The sequence below is a fragment of the Neoarius graeffei genome, chromosome 13, assembly GCF_027579695.1.
Source record: "Neoarius graeffei isolate fNeoGra1 chromosome 13, fNeoGra1.pri, whole genome shotgun sequence".
Classification (NCBI taxonomy): Eukaryota; Metazoa; Chordata; class Actinopteri; order Siluriformes; family Ariidae; genus Neoarius; species Neoarius graeffei.
Window position 1 is genome coordinate 33,795,269 of NC_083581.1, and position 15,113 is coordinate 33,810,381.

Sequence of the window (15,113 nt, forward strand, 5' to 3'; positions counted from 1 at the left end):
CCCCAAGGTTATTCCAGGAGCACAGCTGTTTAAAATGTGGCACTGTGTCCAAAACGTAAAACTGTAAATGAACAGAGACCACAGGTAACCCAGGCTGACGATTTGTATAAGATGTATGTACTATATACAAATTAATATAAAAAAATAAATAAATGATTGTCCAAATTTCACAACTAAAGCTTAGATTGCAAGAAAACAAATGTACTTACCGTTTCGTGCACACATTTTAGCCATTTTTGGGTACTCAATACTCTTCTGTTACCTAAAAAGGTAGAAGGTTGGAGACTCCAGCGAACCACCACGCCAAGTCACTCTGCTTCCACCTGATTTTTTTTTTTGGACTAAAAACAAGGATTCTTCCAGATTTAAACCCACCAGGCAAAAGAAGAATGTCTAAGGATATCCAGGAGGTATTTCAATACAAAATATCTTTTAACTAATAGTATAAATTTCACCTATCTTTTTAGGTAACAGAAGAGTATAGGGTACCCAAAAATGGCTAAAATACGCTTAAAATGACCAAATGCGTGCACAAAACGGTAAGTACACTTGTTTTCTTGCAATCTAAGCTTTAGGCCCACTTTACACGGGGACGGTCTGAAACAAAAACGCAAAAGTCCGTTTTCGTTCTCACTTTTTTCCGCGTCTACACGACCGTTTTCAAGGAGGAAATCTGCGTCTATACGGTGACGCATAAATGTGTGGAATTCAATTGGATGTGCATGCCAGGCGGTGCTGTGAAAGACCTCCGCTATGTCTGCACGCATGCGCAACGTCTTCCGTCTTGTCTGATCTGCACATCTGCGCCGCGAAAGCTTTGACTACTCTGGCTATGGTAAGTAAGAAAGTAAGTAAAAAAGTAAGAGCATACTATACCCGCCTCTGTTCATTAACGGTATATGTGCAGATTCGGTATAGATGCTCGAAGGACTCCTGGACGTTTATTAAAGCTGCCAGAGCTGCTTGAAGGTCCGTTGGATCGATGTAATCAGACATGCTCTTACTTTTTTACTTACTGTCTTACCTCCCGGGCTGGCATGTACAGTATATGACATATGTATGACGTAAACGCGTACCCGACATGAGCAGATCCGAGCAGAGTTTCGCGTATTGGGTAGTTTAGACGGATATGCAACGGGGGCTGTTTTTAACTTATCCACTCTGGAAGGCGTTTTCAATTTTTTCCGTTTTTCAGCCTCGGAAACGCCGTCCCCGTGTAGACGAAAGGCACTTCCGATAAAATATTTAGTCGTTTTTACCCAACAGCGTCCTCGTCCTCCCTTATTTGTGAAATTTGGACAATTGTTTATTTATTTTTTTATATTAATTTGTATACAGTACATACATCATCTTATACAAATCCTCAGCCTGGGTGACCTGTGCAGAGACGTTGTTCTTTTAAATGCTGGTAAAAAGTACTAATACAGTACTAATGATGGGCGCAAAACGTTTCTGCGGCAACGTTTCTGGTTTTATCCTTGAGCTTGACAGCTATTCTGTTAAACCTACAGCAGTTACCGTTAAGGATTTTGATCAAATCCCTTATGCTGGGTTTTGACCTTATTATTCTTAATAATGACCATCACTTAATCATGGGGCATGTACAACTGTTATATTTAATAATAATAATAATAATAATAATAGAAAACAAACCTTATTATAACACAGTCCAAAAAGTCTGTCAGGCGGCCGTTCTGAGTGATGTAAGAGAAGTCTGGGAAGCGTCTCTAATAAGAGAAAGACTCGGTTTAGACAGCCTGCACCACGAGACATCGATTTAGACTGATGTCGAAATTTTGCACCAACGTGTCCTAATAACCTAAATAAACAAAACAAATACATGACAGTGTTCTGCTCTTCAGTAACTTACATCATCATTATATCCCATATGCATCCCACAATCCAGCATGATGTTCTTGCCTCCTATAGACAGCAGAATGCAGCTGCGCCCAACATCCTGTCCAGCACCTACAAAACAAAACATCAGCTAACCAGTTAAAGGCTGTGTCCTCAATCACTCCATGCACTAACTAGGGTGTACAAATTAATCTGACTGGTTAAAAAGTGCTGATTCATTTTCTACCTCCGTGTCAATAAGGTGTTGTGTACAATACATATTATATTATATTAATGGCATTTAGCAGACGCTCTTACCCAGAGCGACGCATGTCATGGAAACTCTCCCAAGTAAGAATAATTCAAAATCAAAGCGCTTGCAGAAAAATTTAGACTTTTATTAAATCAATTAACAAAAGCCGAGTTGAGTCTGTAGAGTGATCTGACTCCAACCCTGTGTTCGAAATCACTCACTCGTTCACTACTCCCTACTCACTACGTAGGGAATTACTATCTAGAGGACTATATAGGGGGCGGCACGGTGGTGTAGTGGTTAGCCCTGTTGCCTCACAGCAAGAAGGTCCGGGTTCGAGCCCCGTGGCCGGCGAGGGCCTTTCTGTGTGGAGTTTGCATGTTCTCCCCGTGTCCGCGTGGGTTTCCTCCGGGTGCTCCGGTTTCCCCCACAGTCCAAAGACATGCAGGTTAGGTTAACTGGTGACTCTAAATTGAGCGTAGGTGTGAATGTGAGTGTGAATGGTTGTCTGTGTCTATGTGTCAGCCCTGTGATGACCTGGCGACTTGTCCAGGGTGTACCCCGCCTTTCGCCCGTAGTCAGCTGGGATAGGCTCCAGCTTGCCTGCGACCCTGTAGGACAGGATAAAGCGGCTAGAGATAACGAGATGAGATGAGGACTATATAGTGAGCTCATTGGTAAAATCAGACACTACTCTGCCGCGCCGTTATTTATATCATTACTGTTGTGCCAGATCAGTCGGCTGGTGGGTTTTCAAAAAAATAATAAAATACATGCAGGTATTTTTGTGATAAATCCATATTATACTGAGCGTATTTCCCACATTATTAAATACAAAGTACTTTGTATTTGCTGCATCTTTCAGTTCTTTTAAATCGAGGCTGAATCCTCTCTTTCTTTCTTCTTTGCCGCTGCCTTTTATTAAATCAAATTTGAGGCTTTTGATTAATTCCTCGCGCTGCACTCTAACTTTTACTCTTGCATTTTATCTGTCTTATTCCATTTTAGCTTATTTTCTATTCTCTTACTATTTTTAATCGTACTTGAATGTCCGTTTATAATATGTTTCTTCCTCCATCCATTCACCCCAACACACTTTTTTTTTTTTTCTTTCAGCATGACGGTATATATTGCTTGGTTAGTGACCATTGGTTGTACACTACTTTTCACGGTGCATTGTAGGATACTTTGAGTGCTCTATACAGGGTCTAATAATTCTCACTATACTTTCGGACAGCACTACAAAATGGCGAACTCACTATATAGTGAGTCGTGTGATTTCAGACAGGGCAAAAGTGCAAAGCATCCATTTTTATATTTTGTTTGAACACAAAGTTTACCAAATATAAAGAATTCTCATTGGTTCACACATTTCACCATACAAGACCTCGTTTCCACCAATATTTTTTATTGGGCCATATAAACCCTCTGATTTTCAAGTTTGTCTTCACCAATATTTCCAGCGTAGCACTGATGTCATTAAAAAAAAAAAAAAAAGCTACATTCAGGTTTCGCTCTACCAATATTTCCAAGGCCACGCTGAGTTTTACATATATATCATCTCATTATCTCTAGCCGCTTTATCCTTCTACAGGGTCGCAGGCAAGCTGGAGCCTATCCCAGCTGACTACGGGCGAGAGGCAGGGTACACCCTGGACAAGTCGCCAGGTCATCACAGGGCTGACACATAGACACAGACAACCATTCACACTCACATTCACACCTACGCTCAATTTAGAGTCACCAGTTAACCTAACCTGCATGTCTTTGGACTGTGGGGGAAACCGGAGCACCCGGAGGAAACCCACGTGGACACGGGGAGAACATGCAAACTCCGCACAGAAAGGCCCTCGCCGGCCACGGGGCTCGAACCCAGGACCTTCTTGCTGTGAGGCGACAGTGTCTAACCACTACACCACCGTGCCATATATTTATTTATTTATTTAAACAAGACTTCATTCTGATTTTATCCACACTTTAACTAATCTATTTGCAATTTCTTTTTAAGTATAATCAACTTCATTTACTCATCTCATCTCATTATCTCTAGCCGCTTTATCCTTCTACAGGGTCGCAGGCAAGCTGGAGCCTATCCCAGCTGACTATGGGCGAAAGGCGGGGTACACCCTGGACAAGTCGCCAGGTCATCACAGGGCTGACACATAGACAACCATTCACACTCACATTCACACCTACGCTCAATTTAGAGTCACCAGTTAACCTAACCTGCATGTCTTTGGACTGTGGGGGAAACCGGAGCACCCGGAGGAAACCCACGCGGACACGGGGAGAACATGCAAACTCCACACAGAAAGGCCCTCGCCGGCCCCGGGGCTCGAACCCAGGACCTTCTTGCTGTGAGGCGACAGCGCTAACCACTACACCACCGTGCCGCCACTTCATTTACTCTTTAATGAAAATCAACATAATTGGCTTTGAATCATAAAACAAAAATCACTGTATATGTGGTTACATATGTATAAAATCACCACATGTACAGCATACGCAGAGCAGCAGTTGGGGGTTAGATGCCTTGCTCAAGGGCACTTCAGCCATTCCTGCTGGTCCAGAGAATCGAACCAGTAACCTTTTGGTCCCAAAGCTGCTTCGCTAACCATTAGGCCATGGCTTCCCATTATTATGTATTCAATGAAACACTGTAATAATCCTTGGGAAACTGCTGAGATGTAAGAGGAATAAAACACTTGCTACAACTCTGCTTGACGTCAGTCAGCATCCCACCAACCTGTCGTTGATTAGTTTTCTATTACAGCACGCCCCCAACATGTCATTCACACACATCCATAGCAACCATTACGTTAGAAACACACGATTCTTACCAAGAGGCGTCACTTTGATGTCCGGCATCTTTAAAAAAAATAAATTTATATATTCTTAGTAATTTTATTTCAAAGCTCTGTATATTTTCCTGAGTCGGTTGGTGAGCTAATAAAAATCATAATAATAAAATTTTCACTTGTGCAAGCCTACACTAACACTACATTTACAACTTGACCTCAAACGTTTTCAATAATACACATCTCTGGTGTAACTTCTTCCTAAATTATTAATAAAAAAATAGTAATTGCTTTAATAGAACATGCATGCAAAGAGGCATCAAAATATCTTCCCAAAAAAAAAAACCCAGCGGACGTGATGTACAAATGCTGCGACAGCTAAAAACAACCCGATTGGTTAATTTAAGCACGTGACACCGAGGCTCACTTTAATTGGTGCACACCCCTCAAACCCGGAAGATTTCATACAACAGATTGCACCTGTATTCTGACAAATCCCGCCTTCTTCTCGCATACACGGGTATTGATTGGATAGAATACGGATAAAACAAAAAGCAGGCCAATCAGCGGAGTGAACGATTTGTCAATCCGGACGAAGGAGGCGGAAAACGGGTAAGGAAAATAATCCGATACTGACGTGAGCCTGGTGATGTACTGTGTTAAACAGTATTATTAGAATAGGTGTTTAACTTATTAAATGATACGAATGATTTTGTGTAGGTTTTGGTTGTTTAATTGTAAATAATAGTGTTCAGTGCTTTTGTATTCTGACTCAATTCCACAGAAGGGATTACCTCGATAACTAGAATAACCAGAAATGGCAGATTCTTTCAGTCTACAGAATGTTCTGGAAAACTTCAAGTTATGTCTCAGTGATGATAAAGAAATCTACATGAAGTATTATATCTCAGGATGGCGAGAGCTTGTGAGGTATGTGCTGTATTACTGTCATGTTATATTCAGTTATAGAGAATGTAGACTTTCATACACGTTAATGTTTGAGCTCTAAAATAATATTATATTGCAAGTATATTTATTTTTAGCACAGGAAAAAAAAAGCATTTTAGATATCATTCATCTATTTTGCACTCAACCCTGACCTGGGTCAGAGTCCATGCTGATGCAATACATCTGCACAACATGATGCTACCACCACCATGCTTCACTATGCGAATGGTGAGTATGAGGTGGGGTTTACATTAGACCGTATCAGCGGATCATCAGATTAACGTTTTTAAAACGATTAACATGCACACAGCAACACCAATACACGATTCGCGTGCACACAGCAACGCCAATACACGGATACGCTCGGCTCCGCAGGTATCCTGCGCTCCAAATCACTCCGCCCTGAACAGCGAGTGCCCTCTGGAGGGTGCGCACTCCGGCCCTGCGCAGCTCACAGAGCGCGCGAGTGAAGCGCACGAGCAGTGATTTGGGACTGAGCCGCTGTGTGTGTGATCTCAGTGCATATCGGGTATGCGCGTCACTTACCACTTGCAAGTGGAAGGATGGCAAGCCTAAAGACCATCATAACTACACAATGGGCAGTATTTGCATCAGTATTTGCAGTATTTTCATACTTTTATACTCTTTAATGAAAGGTGATACAAGGCGGAAGTCCGCGCCGTTTTTCAGCAGTCGTGTCACATGACCAACGCCAGCGAATCAGGAAGGTGGATGTCACAGTGACGTTGTCCAATGACGACGCCAGCTAGAGCTCAGCACAGCGTATCCGCGTATTCTCAATGTTTACACAGCACCGGACCAGACACGATCTGGATTGAATACGTGGACGCTGGCGGATTCCCGTTTCCCGGCGTTTCCAGGCATTTTAATGTAAACGGACAGTGCATCCGCGAAGAAAACGAGACAGATACGGTCTAATGTAAACTTGGCCTGAGTAGCACGCTGTGTGAGCACAATCGCTATTAGGCGCGTTAAAATGTAAATAACTTTTTCTAGAATTTCACCAAAACTCATTGAATTTTCAGCATTGTAAGAGAACTCCCTAAAGTATTATTCAGCAAAACCCTAGAATGATAGCACAAATCTAGAATTTTTAACAGAATTTTAGTTCTTAAAATTTAACGTAATTATGGACGTCACGCGGAACATTTACACCCGTGAAAAATCACTTTGAATGCTGTTTTGAAAGTTTTGATCAAATATTCTCTATAATAAATCACTTAAATATTATAAACACACAGTCTTTTAATGTATCAAAAAATAATTTTGATAAAGCAAGGAAATTTGGAAGAAAATTTGTTTTTTCTTTTGCTTGCTGTGCGTGTCACGCTACCAAAATCTAACTAACCCCTTCACGAACAATTCCAACCTTCATGGACTTGTAGCGCGAATAAACCTTTCAAAAAAATATACAATACTTCTCACCCAGTAAATTAGAATCCTGGTGATTTATATCCTCGTAGCTTCAGTAGATCTAGAGATTGTCAATTTAGTAAATCCCAAACGCTGTGAAACACGCCAGCCATCTATGGTGAGAAGTGCTGCTGTAGTTGAGAAACTCTCATTTCTCCCGCTTCCAACCAACTCCGTGACCCAGACCAAAATAACAATGTCACGCTCATCACTTAAGGATGATTTATGCCAAGTTTCACGGAAAAATACAGCGAAATAAACTTGCTAGAAGCATTTTTCAAAATCCCAAACATTATGAAACATTTCTTGTAGGGTTTCAGGTTACAAATTTCGAGAATAGAGAAATTGCGGCGCAAAAGTTTGCCACTAAACTCGCGAAAATACTCCATCCTAGCGAGTTTCACAACCGAACTAGGCTACATGACAGTCCGTGACCACCCAGGAATGTTCTAGAAGGTACGCTTCTAGGCACGTGCGATCGAGAAAGACGCCACGTGAAGGTAGTAAAGGTAGTATTTCCACTGTCTTATGACGTTTTTGCTTGTTTTAGCGCGATAAACAATGCATTATGGGTAATCATTAAAATGCTGATTTCAAGGTTAAAATGGGTAAAAACAACTACTTTATATAGATATTGTAAAAATTGTGACTAATAGTCATTTCAGTACATAAAATCAAAACCTGAATTTTTAATTTTTTCCCTATGTTACACTATTGTGCATCTATAGCATGCTACTCATCTGAGCTGAGGGTGCTGATCAGGGTTGGGTTTCCACCAAACACAGCACTTTGTGCCAGCGTGTATTCCTGCTTCATGTGGATTAGGATCCAGATCCACCACAACCCTGACCAGGATGAAGCTAGTGAAGATAGATAAAGAGCATTACACGGTGGTGCGAAGATATGGAGTTTATCTTTGAGTGGTGAACATTATTTTCAACACGAGATGTTAAACATATCTTTCCGCCACTATGTAATGTTCTTTATATTATATGGACACATCCACAAAATTTTAAACCGGTTCACTATTTTGACAACGCACGTCTAGTCAGCAAGAAAACACTGGGAGTGACGTCATTGGAGTGAAATATCAGTTATTATACATACAGGCCACTTTTTCCATGGAATAAAAACATTTATTTTTTTCGCGGTCCAGTTTCCATCAAATCCTGCGCTCTGATTGGCTGGCGAGCGGGTCCGTATCCTACGATACGGACCTCGGTTACGGACCCCGGTTACGGACCTCTGGCGGCTCGCTCATTCACAACAACAACAAACATAGTAGCATTTTTTGTCAACATTTATCTTTTTTTTTTTTATAAGACTTATTTAAGCTTATCAAAAATCTTATAAATTTTTGCCAGCATTTCTCAGGAGAATATCATTAATTTTACAGCATGGATAGTGATAACGACAGTGTTCACAGCGAAAGCGAGGTTTACTACCCTGAGGAAGAAGAAATAAAAGAAAACATTTCAGGAGAAAGCTAAAAACCTCTAACTTGCTAACGCCGAGCAAAAACATGGCTGAATCCTGAATGACTCAATTTTGTATAAATAGGGGACTACATAGGCGGCAAAATGTAGTTGTTGTTTTTTTTCCTGCCATGTAAGTGCACTTGTATACCGAGGAGGAAGCCATTTGCATTACAGCCATGAATGAGGATTCAAAATGGCGGCTCGGCTCGGTTTTCCCTTTCGGGCGCTCTCGTTTTCTGTTAGAATTTGGTAAAGAAAAAAAAAATTATTTACCAGCTTAAGGTCGGTCTGTTTGGCGAAATACCGTGACCTCGGCCTTAAATACTGACCTCGGCCCAGAGGGCCTCGCTCAGTACTTTCAAGACCTCGGTCACGGTATTTCACCATACGGACCTCCCAGCTGGTAAATAACATATATCAAGTCAACTTTATTGTCAAATATGCTATACATGCTCGACATACAGCACAGATGAAATATCAGTCCTCTCTGACCCATATGTATATGTATTCTGTTCCCTTCTAGCATGTTTATTGATAGTATGCAATATTTATCCTATCGCTTATCCTTCATGTATTACACCACTCTCCTTAATGGAGAATGAGCAATATCACAATATTGCACGTTATCAAGCCAACACAATGTCACACATCGGAGCTCATGCAAATATCCAATGACAAAACGTTTCTGCTGTGCATGCGCACAATCATTTATTTGTCGGCTGTGAAGGAGAGAAGACGAGGCTAATCCAGTGCTACTGCTAGGATTAGCTATGCTATAATTAACCACTAAATAAATAAACTGAAGATGTGCTGAACACCCAAAAGGCTACCAAAACTTCATTATAGATTCTTCATGCATACTTAAAAGAGAAAAACATACCAACGGACATCGAAAAACTGGAAAAAAGACACATTGGAGATGTAAAACGTCCACGCTAGCGAGTGACTGTGACAGTTTGTACACAAACATGGCCGCCAGGTTTGCTTTATTAAAAGCAGAAGATTTTGAGAGAATTTTGGCTGCCAGGTCGCACCGTTGTGTGTAGCTCTCGATGTTGATTTTAAAATTAATGTAAAAAAAAGTAAAGTAAATTACACAGGGAAAATAATAAATAATATTCGGCTTGACTGCGCTACCATTGGCCTTCGCCAACACTACACCGGCTGGAAGGTAACTGGACTGCTGCGCTAACAGCACCGAGTCATGGGTAAGCTCGTGTTGGCTTTCGAGAATGCTGATATGAAGAGTGTGTATGTATAATAATAATAATAATAAGAAGAAGAATATTGGCTGACTCATCTTCGACTCATTCAGTATCATGCTAGCTGAATAGTATACTGTATCTGATGTACCATTCAACACCAGCCAATATTATTTAATTATTATACATACAGGATACTTTTTCAGTGGAATAAAAACGTGTTCTGTTCCCCTCGAGCAGGTTTCATTCATTCGTTTTGATAGCATTCAGTATTGTTAGTATATCACTTATCCTACGTGTGTTATGTCACTCTACCCAATGGAGAATGAGTATTCCAAAGGTTTGAACTTGTGAAGTTCTTTAGTGCAGAATTACAGCCACCACGGGCATCCGGTCAAGGATGAAGGAGACAGTAGAAGTTTGTTTGCAACCTTTAATCTCCTTTTGTCATTGATGGAGTGTGGTTATTTTTGCTTTCTTCTTAACAAATCCAATAATACTAGGTCATCTTCTAACCAGTTCTGAACCTTCTTCTATTGGTGCTTTCCGAATTTTGTGAATGTGTACTGTGCAGCGCTCAAGTACATCTTCCCTCCCTGCTTCTGCTTCTTGTAGCCGTCCTTCACTGAATACCGCTCCAAATTATCCCTCTAGGATACTGATCTCTGAGGCCATTATTAAAAAATGTTCTGTTTCCGGTCCACCGGCCGGGTGAGTGCCGTTTGTGCAGGTGAAATGTTTTTTTTTTTTTTAAAACGCCGGTTTTTCGACATTTTTTTCGGGTTCGTAAATCTAAACTCGAACTTGACATTTCCGCATTCCCAGGGCTTTTCACTAAGGCTCATACTAGCCAGCCATGACAAATAAGTAGCCAGCCGGGGGGGGGGTTAAACAAAATAAACTCCTGTGCACGCAGTTCCCAGGATTAAGTGTATTTTCCACAGACCATTTATTTATTCACTTTACTCAAATACAAAGTAAAATGGCAGTAAATCTTCTTTCTTTTCTTGCGTATTGCATCATGAGGCGTTCCTGGCTTGTAAATCTCTTATTTTCGGTGCATGACACATTCACGCAACTGAGCATGCGCCGAGTGCGCGCGCACACCGCATGTCGGGGCGCAGATGAGTTACTCTCCCTTGATCAACGGTTCAGTTTGACATTATTGTCAGTCCGTTAGATAAACATTTAATTTTATTAAAATCGAAAATTAATATTTAGAGCCTGTGGGCTACAAAAATAGTCATTAAAGTAGCCGGCTGGACTTAATTGTGTAGCCGCAGCCGGCGCTTGTGGAAAGCCCTGTCGAATCAGCTCTGCGCATGCGCCGTGCGGCACAAAAAAATGGCAGCCACCATGAAGGAAGGAGATCCGGAGTTTTCAAACATTTGCTTAAGTGTGAAATCGCAGAATGATATTCTAGCGAACAACAAAATAGTAAAGATTCAGAAAAACAAATCATTCAGTGATCATTTTAATAGTGTAATTTCATCCGAACTAGGCCTAACGCTCGATTTAGAACTACAAAAAGTCCGTGTGTCGGACATTTTAAGTACCTTTGTAAAAGTTTTGCAAATGTTGCAGTCAGCATTTAAAATGCTAACTTAAAGTTTTTGTACAAGTTTCAGTTGATTAAACCGTCATATTTTATTAAATGTGTCTGCTTTTGTAATAAAAAAGTACTGAAAGAAAAAGCAAACACAGCATTGCGATTTCTTATCCATCCATATATAATAAAAAAAAAATAATAATTAAAAAAAAAATCCCTCCCTCCTGACTGAAATTTTTTTTGCTCACCCGGTGGACAGGAAACAAATTTTTTTTTTAAGGATGGCCTGATTGGTCAACAGAACACACATCAAACCAATCACCTAAAGCAATACTGAATATTGTCGGCCTGAAAGAAACACACGCGTCACTTTTGTTAGGGCATTTTCAACAGTAAGCGTTGAGTATGGTTTACGATATTGCATGGTTGTCAAGACAACATGACGTTACATGTCGGAGATGTAAAACTTCCGTGCTAGTGAACGACTGTGACCATTTGTAAACAAACATGGCTGCCAGGTTTGCTTCATTAAATATGGAAGATTTTGAGCAAATTTTGAAAGAGAATGACGCGTTGAACACCCGAAAGGAATGTGTCTATATAATAAATAATATTGGCTGGCTTTTTTTCGTGGTATCTCAGATATATTCCATTCAGCTAGCATGATATTGAACTCCTCTTCGACTCATTCGATATCTTGCTGGCTGAATGGAATATATCTGATATACCACGGAAAAAAGCCAGCCAATATTATTTAAATACGTCACTCAGATCCGTGATGTATTTCGTATGAAAAATGCGAGTTTTTCAACATGAGATGATAAACTTCATATCTTCAAGCCAACATGTCATTTTATTTTTATGATATCGACACATTCACAAACAAAAGGTACCCAAATTTATCAAAACAATTCATCGATTTCCTCACGAGTGACATATAGAGATTTAGTTTTGGTTCTCCATGTCCTGGACGGCGCTTGTATGAAAAACACGAGTGGCGTATTTCCCAGTAAAACACTTGTGTCTATATAATATATGAAGATATTGCTCGTACTATACTGTGATTGTAAACTGTTTATACAGTGCTATCCAAAAGTCTTAGAAACCTGTAAAGAAATGTAATAAAGCCAGTATGCTTTTAAAAATAATTGAATGTTTCAAAAGACCAACATTAAATCATCCATCTCATCTCATTATCTCTAGCCGCTTTATCCTGTTCTACAGGGTCGCAGGCAAGCTGGAGCCTATCCCAGCTGACTACGGGCGAAAGGCGGGGTACACCCTGGACAAGTCTCCAGGTCATCACAGGGCTGACACATAGACACAGACAACCATTCACACTCACATTCACACCTACGCTCAATTTAGAGTCACCAGTTAACCTAACCTGCATGTCTTTGGACTGTGGGGGAAACCGGAGCACCCGGAGGAAACCCACACGGACACGGGGAGAACATGCAAACTCTGCACAGAAAGGCCCTCGCCGGCCACGGGGCTCGAACCCAGGACCTTCTTGCTGTGAGGTGACAGCGCTAACCACTACACCACCGTGCCGCCCCTTAATTCATCCATTCATCTTCGATAACCAGTTCATCATGGGAACACTGGGTGCAAGGCAGGAATACACTTTAGAGGATCAACCAGTCCATCACAGGGCACCATACATATACACACTGGAGTGATGATGTAACCTCGTTTTGCTCTCAAAGTGAAAATGCCATTTTTATGACATAATATTTGTTTAGTTATTAGATCATCCAGATGTCTGTATGTTCTTTTCCTCTCTCATAGCTTTATGAACCGCCTGGGAAACGTCTTCTCTTTCATCTCCAAGGATGCGGTGAACAAAATCCAGATCCTTGACAACTTTCTGACGGGTAAGGATGGGACGCACTACCTCACCGTCCAGTCCATGGTGAAGTACGAGTTGGACAACGAGCTGGTGGATCTTAGCAAACGAGGCAGCCACCCGGAGTCGGGCTGCCGCACATTGCTGCGTCTGCACCGTGCCCTGCGCTGGCTGCAGCTCTTCTTGGAGAGTCTGCGCACCAGCACTGAGGACAGTAAGACCTCGGTCATGTGCTCCGAGGCTTATAATGCCTCTCTGGCGCAGTACCACCCGTGGATCATCCGGAAAGCAGCTGGAATGGCATTTTGTGCCCTGCCAGGCCGTGACGCATTCTTCGAGGTGATGAACGCAGGCAGCCAGCAGGAAGTGGTCACACTGTTGGGCGAAGCGTTACCGCTGACCGCAGAAGTCTATCAGATCACAGAGGACCTCTATGCAAAAAACAGCCTGCTTGATTTACCCTAGATGGTTGTGCACTACTTGACCTATTCCATGGTTACTTGATTTTACTGGGTGTTGTGTATATATTCCTGCCATGTTTCAAATCACTGGGATATGATCACAGTTTATTAATATAAAATTGAGAAAATGTAATCACACATTTAGTTTTGGGTAAAAGGGATGTACTGAATGTACCGGAGTCACTGTTCTATGTAGTATATTCAACACAGTTAGGATATACAGGGTGTTTTACATATTTAAAATGCTAACTCTCTCTCTCATATACAGTATGTCTCTGTACACCAGTGACATGAGATGTGAATACACAGCTCTTTTTTTAGTGAGTCAGATCCTTTGAATCGGCTCACCAATAAGAGTTGGCTCTTTCAGCTCCCAAATGATTCTTTGACTTTTTTTTTTCTGAACTGGACAAAATTTACAATATTATTTGCACTGATGATTGTTTTCCTTCGCCAGACCACCGCTGAGATGGTGTAGTAAAACTGTACTCTACCTTATTTTGCATTGTATTTTATAAAACACATTTCAATCATTCTTAGCCCAAGTTCTCCAAAAGCGAGCGCAGTAAACATTCCTGCGTCGGTATTGTACCCTGTTTTGTCTGCGCACCATCATAAAGATTTATTTCCATTTACCCTCATAACCAGTTGCCTCCCCTAATGAATTAGAGTATAATAAACTACCTCTGCCCACAGCCGAGTCAAACACACGACTCACTGACCAGCTCAAATTCTGAAAAAATGGTTTCCATGGAAGCAGTGATTCCTGAAGATGAAATAATAACGAATAAATTAATGAATGCGTAATGACACTGTCTATATCTACAACAAAGAAGGAAAAAGTTGGCTCTGAACATTGAGCTAAAAGAGCCGATTCAGAGAGTCGACTCACTCATAAACGACACCACATTTTGTACGCCATTATTCATGTGTAAATACTTGTTCTGTATGTATTCAGAGTTGAAAACGGTGGGTGTTGTAAATATCTGCACTTTAATTGACCAAACAGAAAATAAATCAAACCAGAACCAGTCACCGCCCTGCTAGTTTTGTTGTTTAATCTTGGATGTTCACATCAGACATGAAAATGAGTCGAGACTGATCAAGAACAATACGATTTCTTAAAAAAAAAAAAGAGAGAGAGTCCTCACTGAATGAAGCTGTATTTAGGGCGTCATAGATTATCTCTGTCTATAACAAATCACATTTTGTGAAAATACGTTTCCTATAAAGCCAGTTACCGCTAATTATTTTATCAGGATGGGCCAGTGTTTCTCGGTCCTTTCCAATATGGCGGACGCGTTG

General features: G+C 41.0%; 2 protein-coding genes across 3 annotated transcripts in view; one reads left to right on the forward strand and one right to left on the reverse strand.

The window, feature by feature from the left end:
- ints11 (integrator complex subunit 11) overlaps window positions 1-5,225 on the reverse strand; it is a 41,219-nt gene extending 35,994 nt beyond the window's left edge. The window contains exons 1-3 of the mRNA XM_060937605.1: window positions 4,930-5,225; window positions 1,871-1,968; window positions 1,654-1,727 (exon numbers count right to left, since the gene is read on the reverse strand). Coding sequence (XP_060793588.1) covers window positions 1,654-1,727; window positions 1,871-1,968; window positions 4,930-4,957 — 200 coding nt within the window. The 5' untranslated portion in view covers window positions 4,958-5,225. The remainder of the gene's footprint in view (window positions 1-1,653; window positions 1,728-1,870; window positions 1,969-4,929) is intronic.
- Window positions 5,226-5,475: 250 nt separating this feature from the next.
- Window positions 5,476-14,843, forward strand: cptp (ceramide-1-phosphate transfer protein). 2 transcript variants are annotated; one of them, XM_060936784.1, is made up of 3 exons: window positions 5,476-5,499; window positions 5,672-5,817; window positions 13,290-14,843. In XM_060936784.1, the coding sequence occupies exons 2-3, from the start codon at window positions 5,705-5,707 to the stop codon at window positions 13,810-13,812; spliced, it is 636 nt and encodes a 211-aa protein (XP_060792767.1). In that variant the 5' UTR covers window positions 5,476-5,499; window positions 5,672-5,704; the 3' UTR covers window positions 13,813-14,843. The 2 variants fall into 2 exon arrangements, with proteins under 2 accessions (XP_060792767.1, XP_060792766.1); XM_060936783.1 differs by lacking the exon at window positions 5,476-5,499 and adding an exon at window positions 5,524-5,568.
- The last annotated feature ends 270 nt before the right edge of the window (window positions 14,844-15,113 follow it).